Genomic DNA, 13,273 nt, shown 5'->3' with positions numbered 1-13,273 from the left:
ACCACAAAGGGAATTTTTTTGTTATTGCCATCACAAAAGTCTTTCAAATTTCATGTATGTTTTACCTTTTTTTGGTGTTATCAGTCATGACAATGCTGGCAACACCATTGTCAGCATTGACAATGCAAAGTACTGGGTTTGCCTTTCAACCCAGTACTTTCTTGGTTGCCTTGCACCAAGAAAGTACTGGGTTTGAATCCCAGTTCTCCCTGGGAACCTCATGCATTCTCTGGCTTCCTCACTCAATCTCAGATTTACGCTAAAAATGAACACAATTTAAAATCCTCTCCTTAGAAAACTTAAAAATTTATGTAAAGAAAAAAAAAAACATGTCAGATGAAACCATGGAAAAGACGCTTCAAGGCCGTTAAACATTGGCGTTTCATTGGGGTAAGAAGGAGTTAGTCCTGTGAATGCTTGGATGGAAGTGAACATATCTTCTGCATGCTTAGACATCAGGATGCAGAAGTACAGGTATATTTGATTTTTAATTGTTTTTGTTTCTGACTTCAGGCAATGCTAGATGTAGCTGCCAATGAAGGCTGGCTTGTTACAGTGCTCAGTATCTGCAACCTGATCCAGATGATCGTCCAGGGCCGCTGGCTGCACGACTCTTCATTACTGACACTTCCACACGTCCAACAACACCACCTCTACCTGTTCAGGTAAACAGCATCACTGCTCCACCGGTGTTGTTCTCCTGCTCTATACATTCCTCATTTGTTATTGATGTCACAGAGAGAACCTCTATAGCAGGGGTCTCAAACTCCAGTCCTCAAGGGCTGCTGTCCTGCAGTTTTTAGATGTGCCACAGGTACAAAACACTGGAATGAAATGGCTTAATTACCTCCTTGTGTAGATAAATTCTCCAGAGCCTTGCTAATGACCTAATTATTCTATTCAGGTGTGGTGCAGCAGAGGCACATCTAAAAGTTGCAGGACAGCGGCCCTCGAGGACTGGAGTTTGAGACCCCTGCTCTATAGGAAATACTGCCAGACACTCTATGAGAGATAGAGCAGATAGTTTTTGAACCATCTAAAAGCTGGTTACTGTCTAGATGCTACTCTGCGTCTTCCCATGTAGGATGATTCTGAAATGTTAAAATCACAACATATGTTTTCATTACCCTCTTGATAAGTGTGGAATAAAATAACTTCTTGATCTAAAATACAGTTTAGATGCAGCCTTATAGAAACCTTGAATTTACAATATTTGTGAGTGATCTGAGTTTTTAAAACTGACATTTTAAAGATGGCTGTCTGTTTCTAGTTGTCCGACTTGATCAGTGACATGACCAAAAGTTTTGTTACACTGGGTTTAGGAAAAACTCTACATCAAAGGATTCTGACAGCTTCCTGCATTTTAAAGAAACTTGGTCTAGAACAACAGATTGATTCCTCTGTTGGAATAGGCAGGGCTCCTTCATAGTCTGGAATGGCATGGAATTCAATTTCAGTGTTTTCCAGGTCTGGTAAAATATGAGAAATAAAAGAATATGTCAAAGTTTACAAGACTTTTGTCTCTAACCCATTCTCTAAATGTGTCCTTCCGTCTACCCTTCCTTATTTTGGTATATTCTTTCCTCATATGCTTCCTCTACACTACAGGAAATATTGCCATATTTTCCATCCTCACATCCCTTCAATATTTTCTACTTTTCTGCTTTTCTCCATTTGTCCTTCTATTCTTTCTTTCTTATTATTCTTGTCTTCTTTCTTTATTTCCTTCCTTCATTTTATGCTTCCATCCACTAAGTTCATCCTTCTCATTTGCCCTTTCTTCCTTCCATTTTGCGATCTTTTTCATTTCTTTCTTTCTTCCTTTTGTCAAAACTTGTTTCCTTGTGTTCTTTCTTTCCTTAGCTGTATATGTCCTTCATTTTTCACTACTTTCTTTCCTTGCTTTTGTACTTCTATTCCTTCTGTCTATTCTCGTTTTTGTCCCACATCCATGTCCTGCCAGTCAAACACATACATGTCATAGATTCATATGTTAGCATTACATATTTTTAAATGACCTTGAAGGACTTAGAAGTGTAAATCGCTGAGTCAAAATAAGTCTGACAATTTTCCATGAATAAAGTCCAGGAACCTAGTTAGAGCCCCTGATTAGACCACTTTTTCAGTTATTATATACACCAACAACTTATTAATTCCATTTTGATTACAAATGTTTCAGAATTCTCAATAAGCAACTCCTTAGAGTGATATTTAAATATGTGTGTATCCCAGAGACTCTTTATACCCACATAAATCTGTTACATGATCCCTGAGGAGCTAAGAGTAATAAATATATTGTAGTATTTAAACATAATCCTTTCCTCAGAAGCTTGTCTCCTCCAAGGAAAGCAAGTCATGGACAATTTTCAGACCCTCACTACTTTTAGATACATACTCTTTATTCTAATAAATATTTGATGTCATTTCTTTTTTGCAATGTTTAAAGCACTACATCAAAAGTAGTTTTGGTACCAACATTACATGATGGAAGTTTCACACCTAAAACTTGCAATTGAAGATTTCTTCAGTTTAATTCAATGACTCAATTTTTTCTGTTTATACAAACATCTTCCAGGAAATGGGCAGGTATCAAAGGAAATAGTGATGCTGAAGGCTTCTGTGGGCCTGTTGAGGGACTCCCAGAACTTATTGCTGCCTGCGGTGGAAAAGAAAGTGTTTTTTCTGCTGTTGTTAACCAGGAGTTTCAGCCAAATCAAATACTGCAGGTAAGTTCACATCAAAAGAAGCTATTTGGTTAAAATTCAGTTCAACAGCTTTAAAAACATTATTGTTCTGACATTGTGCACACCTAAACATAATTTCACGAGAGCGGGGACCATGTGCAGTCCTGCCACTGTGGTCCCTGATGCCTCTCAAACCTCCAATTACAACTCCACTCTGAGAGCTAATGGCTGCTGTAATGAGGAAGCCAGGTATAGCAACAGCCCCTGTGACTTCACCAAATCAGCAGGAGTCCTCTCCGTCCCCACCTTCACATCCGTTGCCTTGCTGAGTGGCAGGCTCTTTAATTGAATAATTAGATGTGGTGCAGTGTTCCTGTCTGACTTGCTCTTGGAGAGTAATCCTCAAATAAATAGCTTTTCTTGGCTGAATTTCAGAGGTGTCTTCCCACATAGACCTCAACAAACTCCTTTATCCTTTCCATATTTTTTCTTTGTTGGTGTCTTTATGTAGTTTTTTGTATCACACTGTCTTTTTTTCTTGATGTGTTTTTTAAGATTGCCCTCAGAATCCCTTACAAAACAGGGAGAAGCATGTGTGATGGTAGATACAGTACACTGGATGTCATTTAGCACAGTGGTCCCCAACCTTTTTATTACCACGGACCGGTCAAGACTTGGAAAATTTTGCTGCGGCCTGGGGGATGGTTAACCGTCAGATAAGGCTTCTGCATGTTGGTATTCCCGCTAAATCCTGAATATACCCAATTTAGGTTGTCTTGGCCTTTTTATCGCAGCCTGTGGGGTTTACCTTGACTGGGAACGAGAATACAACCTGCTGAATGTGACAGGTAGCCAATCAGAAAGCGCGGTGACGTAAGAACAGAGGGGAATCCCAAACAGCTGACATATCGCGCAACTGTGAGTCCGGTGGATATCGGAGATGATATGTGGAAATGTTTATTATTATATGTAAAGGTCATTATTATATATGTTTATGTTTATTCAATTAAAAATGTTAACTATGAAAAAACAGTCGCTTCCAAATCATAGTGCAGCAAATAGAGCTGCTGCTCCCGCTGTCTTTTATCCACCGCCTTTTCTTTTTGTTACGTCTTTTATCTCTTAAAATGAGTCCACAAACTATCACTATTGCTTCTACATCGTCATCCGTGTTTGGTCATTCTAAATTCCTGTATGCTATGTTGGGGGTTTTACTGGATTTTCTTCTGGAATCGCGACATTTGTGACTGGAATCGGTTCGTGTGGTTTGTTGCTCCTGCCGTGTGGCTGAACACGAACCGATCGAACCTGTTGTACTTTTATCAGCTCTGTGATCACAGAGGTTTGGAGAATCGGCCGACAATCCTTAAATCTTGCCGTCTAAACCAAACTTAAGACTCACAAGCTCTACTCATCTCCTCTCGACCACTGTCCAAACGCTCTCTGACTCTGGTCGCTATGGTAACGTTTACATATTCCTTCAAAATAAGATACAGATGTGCCACAAAAACGAGCATTTTACTTTCGTGAAAATTTTAACTCACAATAATGACTAACAGGAGCCCTGAGCTTGTTTCTCTGCAACGAGACGGTCCCATCTGGGAGTGATGAGACAATAACACCCGAAGTGTTGCTTATATCCACAGCCTGCTTGGTCTCTACGTGGCGAAGCAGTTTGAAGCTTCATTGCCTCATTAGCAGCAGGTCACCGCATGTTATACAGAGCGGCTTGTAATGTTTGACTCACCTACCGGTCCGGGATAAATCCATCCTCCTGTCTCTTCTCTGGGCCTTTTCCCCTTTGTAAAGAAACTTTCCAAAGACATCTGATCCGTTTCTTACTCATTTTGCTGCTTGTGGGCTCAGCGTTGGCACGCAAGTAACTGAGAAAATCCGGTTAAAGGATTTTCAAAATAAAAGATCCTCCAGACTCAAATAATACATAAAACGGAAATGTTTAATTATTTCTTGCGCGGCCCGGTACCAATTGGTCCACGGACCAGGGGTTGGGGACCACTGATTTAGCAGATCTGTCCATCATAACCTGCTCTGAAACAGGGATTTACCATCACTAGACTTGACTCCTGTTCTTGTTTCTAACATTAGTGGCACACATCAAAGAAAGTTACAGTTGCCCTTTGGCTGCGTGTAAAAAGGCTCCATTCCAGCAATTTGGCCTGGCATGATGTTTGAAGAGGTGCTTCATGTCAACCCCAAACCTGTATACACATGCCATTACCACAGACATCTATGGACAGACATGCTGTGGAAGTTTTGCAGCTCAACATCGTCTGCAGTATAATACTGCACCACCAGGCTTTCTTCATGTTGGCGCTGGCTCATCTCACATATTCACATATGAAAACATAAAAAATAAAAGAAAGGAGTTGACTGAAGTGTTGTTGGGCTCTGATCCAGTTTTTTTTTTTTTTTTTACTTAATATTTCACCTACCGTATTTTCCGGACTATAAGTTGCTACTTTTTTCCTACACTTTGAACACGCGACTTTTCTGTGGATTTTTCTTCAACCACCAGGGGGCTCTTTAGCAGGAAGTGAATCATTGGAAGTCAGAATTGGAAATCAAAGAAGAACGTGCTAATTTTCATTTAGAACAAGCACATGCTAGCAGCAGGCACGACGGAGAAATGTTTTCAAACTCATATGATGCAGCTTCTAAGTTGAGGAGTTTCGATCTGGCAGTACAGGAGGGAAATAAAGCCGCTGCACGTAAACTCGGCGTGAACAAAACCGGATTTGGAGACGGAGAACTGCATCGTTATTAGCAGTTATTAATGATGCAGTTATTAGGACGCAGCCCTCTGCTGCCCTCTGCTGGGTCCTTATGGAAAACCGAGAGCGGCAGAGATTCCAGCAGTCTGTCGCCCGGTGCGGCTGATTTATGTAAGTTTCCAGGGGCGGATGTGGGGGGTTTCAAACAAATTTGAAGGTACGGTTAGTATGGTGCGCTCATAGTCCGGAAAATACGATAACTGGTCTTAAAAGATTTTTTGAAAACGAATTAATTATCTGCAAATAATGCCATCTTTGAGTGTCTTTGCTGTAGACACTCATGTAATTTTATTATCACTAGATGGCAGTAGGTACAGAACATTTTACGTTAAAACAAGAGAATTAGTGATGCATGAATGTTATTACATTCATGCATCACACATGACTGTGTTGTAGCACTGTTCAGGTGTATTTTTGAAGTGGACATGTTAAGTGCAATTTGAAATAAGAAATGTAAAATATGATAAAAATAATTTTTTGTGTTTATTTGATTCCTATTCAAGACACTTTGATAAGAATGACTATATATGTAATATAGGCGGCTACAGAGTATCTTTGTTTACATTTTTGGTTGGTGGTGTGCCTTGTGATCCCTTGAGAAAGAACTGATATCAGGATTTCCCTCCTGACAACCTTTGTCACCCAATAAGTGGGAGATGATGTACATAGATGGATAAATAAATAGTGACTAAAATCATTTGCCTTTTCTCCATTTTTTTTTCTTTTTTACCCCAGCAAGTTAATTTTGAACAGTGTAACTTCAGCTTGACTTAACTTGCAGTGTCTACTATCATTCCTGTCTTTCCACCTTTCTGCCTGCTGCCAGGCATGGTCCTTCCTGAGCCACCTCCCAGTGCTGGAGGTCCAGATGAGTGTGAAGGGATGGTGGGAGCAGAGCCAGGAGCAGATGGAGCGCCCTCTCACTGGAAGGGGCACTAACTTGAGAGAGGAGAGCAGATGGCTAGATGTCCATGCTGACCAGGAGTACGTTCTACAGGTGTCACTACGTCGACTCAATCTGGGTCAGCACAGGGTAAGTGTCATGTTTTATCAGAGAGATGTAGTATAGAAATTCAAACATCTACCTTTGAAAGAGTGACATAGTTCAACATGTTTTGACATTACATTGTTTTTGGTTTAAGTCACAAGTGCTGTGACACTCTTTGAGAGCAACAACTATAACAGTGCTCAGAAAGTTCAACTTATGATAAAAAAAGAAAGCCCACCTTCTGTCAGATTTAAGGTTTTAACTAATGTTCTCTTATTAATCAAGTTCAACCTTGTCTTCACATAATCCACATAATCCTTACTGCCTTTATGTATTTAAAAAAAGTAAAATCTAAAAGTGAAAGTTAGTGGAAAAAATTTACAAGTCTACAAATTCCTAAATACAAACAAATAATTTAAAAACCTGCAATTTAAAAGGATATAGTTTCATTTTTTCTAAAACTGCATGTAAAATCATGAGTAAAGGTGAGACATTTTTGTATATTACAGAGGAAGCAGGAAAGTAAGGCCCAGGCTCCCAGGTTCCCTAAAGCAAAGGACGAGGGATGGTTCCTCATCATGGGGGAAGTGGATCGCAAGGAGCTGCTGGCTGTCAAACGGGTCGGATACGTCCGGAACCATACCACTGTGTCTGTAGCCTTCTACACCCCAGAGAAGACTGGAAAGTAAGATTTTGATCCATACCGACCTCAGGTGGTGAATATGGGACTGAACATCATTCACCCTGGTGCACAATACAGCTGGAGGGCTGTGTGCTTAGCCCGGTTCTTTTTACACTGTTCACCCATGACTGTGTAGCCATCCACACTAGGGCTGAAACGATTCCTCGAATGATTCGAGTACCTCGATTACTAAAATTCCTCAAGGAAAATTTACCTGCCTCGAAGCTTCGTTAATTTATGTTTTATTAGTTAGCGCACCGTGTTCCGGCCGGGACTTCATTTGCGTTGCGCGGAGCTCTCACTTCCGCCTCTGAGTTGTTGACAAAAGCTAAGTCTCAGCGGCATAAAGTCCAATCTTCAAGATTGACCTGTGGGGATTTTATTGATTGATGATAATGCCCGACTTTTTATCGTTTTTGGGGAACCAATAAGCATCCTTAAAATGACTGGGGAATGCCTGGAGTACGGCAGCATTTCTCCTCCGGGGCTGCTGGTTGAAAGCGAACGGCGGGAAGAGCGCTGAGGTGAGCGGTAGACTGAACAGGGCGGGCGGCTGAGTAGCTGATGCTTACCGTGTAAATGTAGCTTTACCGACGAACCGCACAATAAATTTCATATCCCGGTCTGAAGAAACGGGTGGCGGAGCGCATCGTACATGGCTGGTAGATGAGTTTCTGAGTGTGACCAGTGACGGTGTCGTAAATATCCCGTATTGCTTCCCCCCGTGTTCGTCCCCCGGTCTAACGGTTCGTCAGTCCGCTGGTCTATTTCCTCCCCTCCACCCCATGTTCGTTCATTCGCCCTCTCCTCCCACTCCAGGCGACATTTCCCGTATTTTCAAACCCAAAGCGTGACAGGTTAGGTGGCAAGGTGAGTTTAATTAATCTATTAAACTCACTGAAGATGAATACATAAACTAAAAGCTGGATTGTAGACATTTTTTATAAGCATATTTGTGAGCCTGCCTCTTTGTTATTAAATTCAATATAATTTCAGATTTTTCTATAACTTTTCTTCTGGTTAACTTAGAAAGTGAGCTATTATTGTTACAGGTTAAGTTTCTAAACTACTAAAAAGCAACTGTTAGGGATGCTCAAATATGGAAAATTGGACTGATATTGATATCTGATAGTAACACGGGTATTATGCCAGATTTACCAATATTCCATTTTATTTTATTTTTTTATCCGATTACTCGATTAATCATAAGAATAATCGATAGATTACTCGATTACTAAAATATTCGTTTACAACAGCCCTAATCCACACCTTTAACCACTGTGGGTAACTTCCAGTTTTGAAACTTAGAATTTTATGTTTTGACAACTGGTAAAAAAAAAAAAAATTAACTGGTAAAAATTATCTTTACTGTTGAACAAATTAAGCTCCAAGATTATTATTTTGTGTTTTAGTTTGATGTTTAAGCAGATAAGTTTAATGACTCACACCATGGTGGGTGAATTGTTTTCCCACACTACCAGATGCTCTCTTCTCTTTTAGAGAAAGAGAAGAGAGCAGGTACTATAATCTGTTACCTAATGCAGGCACATGAAATGTGCCTCAAATCAGCTGTTGTCTGGCTGTTATTCCCATAAGACACACCACAAAATCAACTATGCCACATGTGCTCTGCATGTAGAGTTTCTTACATCATAATCAGGATTTCCCCCGCATTGCTTGTTTTTGATTTTAGAAAAATTATTTTTATTTTATTTTTTTTTAATAATAAAAAAAATTATATATTTATATATATAATTTTATATATATATATATATATATACATATATATATATATAATTTTATTTTATTTTTTTTATATAGTTTAATCCATTTTGAAAGCGTCTCTGTTGCTCAGAGTGTTTCAGTGACGGAGCAAATTTATTCCTAAAAGATAAATTTATACCCCCTGTGTGGAATTATGTTTATTTGAAGTAGCCTGCTCCACATCGAGGTAAGAGTTTAAAACCCACCGCGATAGCTCTGGTTGTGCAGCTCTATGTGAACTGCAGGAATAACTTGTAGCCGCACTTTCAGATGTGCGCATTGAGGAGCGGTGAGAATGATTTATATTTGTGAACAAAGAATTATGTGGGGCGTTTACATCTCAATACGCTGGCCAGCTTGTGGCTTTGTCTTCCCTGTAAAGTTTATGTATTCCCGGTTGCAGGGTCGCAACTACATATTATTCAGGTGGACGCGAACACATAAATCCCTCCCTCACTACCCCCCCGACACGAAGGCACGTGAAACTCGCTACATTTACCCAGTTATGGGCGCGAGGTGAAGGAGCGCAAGGGTGCTCAAGTGAATGCGAACACATCATCGGCACGCTGCCCCCTCCAGACAGGGTTTTGACGCCCCCTCTGGTGCAGCGCCCCTATGCGTTGCATGCGCTGCATGCCCACTTTTTGCACCACTGCCCGGTTGGCCGGAGCATCAGTGGTTAACGAACCAGCGCTTAACATTCATCATGCAGGTTCAGCCCAGTGAGGAGCTTCCGTGCTCGTAGTCTCGTAGTCATGCATCACTCTGGGTTTATATTGTTTTATTATTTTTTTTAAGTATTATTTTAAAGGTTATACGATGCAACAAACCATATCAAATACTTTGTCCACGTAGCCAGGGTTAATGCGCACGGCTGCGCAGAGATCTGAAAAACTCATCCCATAAACTCAAGCAACCAGAACAGTTTCTGTAGCCCTTATTAAAAACTCAGACACAAAATGGAAGAGTTACTAAAGCCACATTAGCAGCATTATATTGTTGCGCATCTCTGCGCGAGTGCAGTGGATTTAACTCATGCAGGGCTGGTCCAACGTTGTATGAGGCCTTGAGCAGAATTTGTCTTATGGGCCCCTCTTAGTGCTAAAAACATCAGCACCTCTTACAGCTTCTGTGTTAGATTTAGTGAAATCTGGGAGCGGGGGAGTAGTTTAATTGGTCAACCTTAAAAGCAATAAGTTAATTTGTATTTGTGAACAAACAGAGCTCAAATTCAAAGATTAAACTCACATCATCAGATTGTTGCTGTGGTAACAAAACAGTCTACCTATGAAGATTGTCCTTTCAACTTCTACAGAGTAAACTTGTTAGCTCCTTAAAATCTTACATTTAAATGTTAATTTAAAATATTTTCATTTATGTATGCTGAAACCATTAAATCAAATTTAGCAGCATTGATAACCTCAATAAACAAATGTTACATTTATTTATCTGTGGTCTGTGTTAAAATATTAGCATTTATGGGGCCCTTGAAGCCCCGGGCTGCCTTAGTTGTATTTTTTGAATTGTTCTTTTTAAGACTATTTGCAGGTTTAGATTGTATTTCTCTGGCGATATTTTCCTGTAACATATAGTAATATTTTACTCTTCCTGTCTACTTAACATCTTTTCATACAAAAACACGGTGGACACCTCAGCGCCCTGCTCACCGGGCTCAGCAAGTTTTCTGGGGGAAGCCCTGTCATATTTCATCCTTTTGGTGGTAAATGAACTCACTGCTGAACTGTTTTCCTCATTGAGATCTTTAACAGTGAAATATGTGGACTCCCATTTTCTAATACCAGTTTCAGTTAACCCCCTTTCTCAGCACAGGGTGAGCATTAGCACAGTGTTGACTCTAAGAAAACTTGGAGTTTGACTTGAGATTAAAAGCAAGTTTTTATGATTTTGTGGAAGCGCTACTCAACACTGAACCTTCTGCTTGTAGGTGCATCTACACGCTGTATGTCATGAGTGACAGCTACCTGGGCCTGGACCAGCAATATGACATCCACCTGAATGTAACCCCCACCAGCATCGCAGCGCAGGTCAACACAGAAGTAGTGGATTCCCTCAACTAAGGAGCAGCAATAGGGAAACCTTTAGTCTACTCTGGCACAGCAGCAGTTCAGCTCTATCGTTGGTGTGCTGAGTCGCACTCACACTGACATGTCATTATAACATGTTAAGGTTTCCTGGAACTCAACCTTTGGAAGCTCAAAGACCTGTTGCTCACATTAGCATCAGACATTACAGAATGCTATCAGTTTGTTTATTCCCCTGTTCAAGTACATATACTCCAATTTTGAAGACTTTCCACTTTAACTAACTGCAGCAAATTGGAAGTTTAGCAAATATTCTATGTATAGTTTATTGAATGACAATGGATAAAAAATCTTGATTTAAATTTAAAAACAGAAATCCAAACCCCAAACAGCTGTACACAGACTGGTTCAAGACAGAGATAAAAATGTAAGGTAAAGAACATTTTCTAAAGATTCTATGTTTTTTGATGAGGGTGGGGGACAGGGACATGTTTAAGATAGAAAGTTAAGTTTACAACCTTTAATTTATATCCAGTATAAATGAAACATTTGTTGCAGCAGGTCAAACTGAGTTTAAATTCCTGCAGTAGATTTAAAGTACAAATTTGTAAAATAGCAGGTAAGTTCCCCAGCAGCTTGTCTACAGATCTGACCTGTCTTCTCATCAACAACTCATTCAAAGTTACACCTGAGTCATCAAACAGAACAAACATGGCAGAAATCCATCTGTATTGTGCAACATGTTGATTTTATGCCCTGGAATTATTTGAAAATAAAATTTCACTTTGAGATGACATCCTTGTTTTGCATTTATGTTCCCCACTGTATACTGAAGCACCATTTTTGATTTGGATTGACTGCCTCCGGCCTCCGTAATCTGGCTTGAGAAGGAGTTTGAATCTCTGATTTGGTGGCAGCAGATTCTCAAAAGTTCCGTCTTGCGACATTAAATCAAATTTATCAGCATAGATCATCTCAATAAACAAATATTACATTTATTTAGCTGTGGTCTGTGTTAATATTAGCATATTAGCATTTATGGGGACCCTGAAGCCCCGGGGTGCCTTAATTATATTTTTTGAATTGTTGAGCAGAGCAACACATCTTTACAGCCACATATAGAACCAACATTTTCTACTACTCTTCATATATTTGTGGAGATTTTATGTGTGTCAGTATATGCTTCCTACGTTACATGAACATTTCTGTCTTAGTTTTGTTCAGTTTGACTGCTTTTCAGTGATCTGGCATTTTGTTGTTTTTTTCTCCATGGCTCCAAAATTAGAATAACCTATCTAGAGATTCTGGGATATTTTGATGGTGAAAGAATTTACCAAGAAACATGAAACCCAAATATTGAAACTGGAGATAAATGTTTCAGCTAAGTTCTTTCAAACTTAGTATGCATGTCAGGCATTTGTTTGGTTTAATTTTTCTTTTTTGTACCTATCTGTGCTGCTGGAAAGTTTTATTGACCTTAACATGGATTAAGCAGCAAAGGTTAGTATGTGAGGTATGAGATGTAAACACACATGTATAGATGTGTGTTTAGAAGTATATGTATACATATGCATAGAGGGAAGGCTGTTCCCCACAGTTATCTGTGTAGTATTAACCACCCTCTCCAGATGTGGATTTTTTTTTTAGTTTAGTATTACAAAATGTTTCCTCTCCATGTGTCCGGAAATGAAACATTTATCTCTAATCAAATACCCAACCTGAGACAAACCAAATATTTTTGGGAAGAATAGTGTAGGACAGTGATTCATAACTGGGGGGACCAAGTGGTACATTACAGGGGTATGAGGAAATATTTTATATTTTATTTCACAGATTATGGGTATAAATCATTTGTCAGACATGCACTTTGCCTCCTTAAAATAATAAAGCTGTGGGGTGACATGCTGCATCTCACTTAATAAAGCAACAACAACAAAAATAAAAAGACAAGCAGAAATTTACATGTGGAAAAGACACATGGGTATGGGTGCTGATCAACTGAAAAATGACACTTTTCAGTTGAACGAGAGAAGGAGAGAGAGAGAAGACACACAGAGGTCACAAGACAAAAATGCACCAAAGCATTTCCAGCTGGTTTCTAAGCTCAAGTGGTCAAACTGGTTAAAACACATATGTCCAAACTCGGCATGAATTTCAGCAAGTATTTTTAGGACACCGAAGAAAAGTCAGAAAGACTGGATTGGGTGAGACCCAATCAGACTGATTGAGAGCAAGAGCAACCTTCCTGCAAGGCTGCAGGAGCATCTGATGGACTTATTCTATTCCAGCTTTTAAATCATTTTAAATACAACACAGTTGAC

General features: G+C 39.6%; 1 protein-coding gene across 3 annotated transcripts in view; it reads left to right on the top strand.

The window, feature by feature from the left end:
- Positions 1-11,746, top strand: part of ascc3 (activating signal cointegrator 1 complex subunit 3) — a 337,899-nt gene extending 326,153 nt beyond the window's left edge. For all 3 annotated transcript variants that reach the window (XM_088013868.1, XM_088013867.1, XM_088013869.1), the window contains 5 exons: positions 514-665; positions 2,576-2,726; positions 6,303-6,509; positions 6,974-7,149; positions 10,856-11,746. In XM_088013868.1, coding sequence (XP_087869994.1) covers positions 514-665; positions 2,576-2,726; positions 6,303-6,509; positions 6,974-7,149; positions 10,856-10,988 — 819 coding nt within the window. In that variant the 3' untranslated portion in view covers positions 10,989-11,746. The remainder of the gene's footprint in view (positions 1-513; positions 666-2,575; positions 2,727-6,302; positions 6,510-6,973; positions 7,150-10,855) is intronic.
- Positions 11,747-13,273: the final 1,527 nt, after the last annotated feature.

Source organism: Poecilia mexicana, unplaced genomic scaffold, assembly GCF_051168715.1.
Source record: "Poecilia mexicana isolate PSO_F unplaced genomic scaffold, ASM5116871v1 scaffold_16, whole genome shotgun sequence".
Lineage (NCBI taxonomy): Eukaryota > Metazoa > Chordata > Actinopteri > Cyprinodontiformes > Poeciliidae > Poecilia > Poecilia mexicana.
This window is presented reverse-complemented; position numbering and strand designations above follow the sequence as displayed.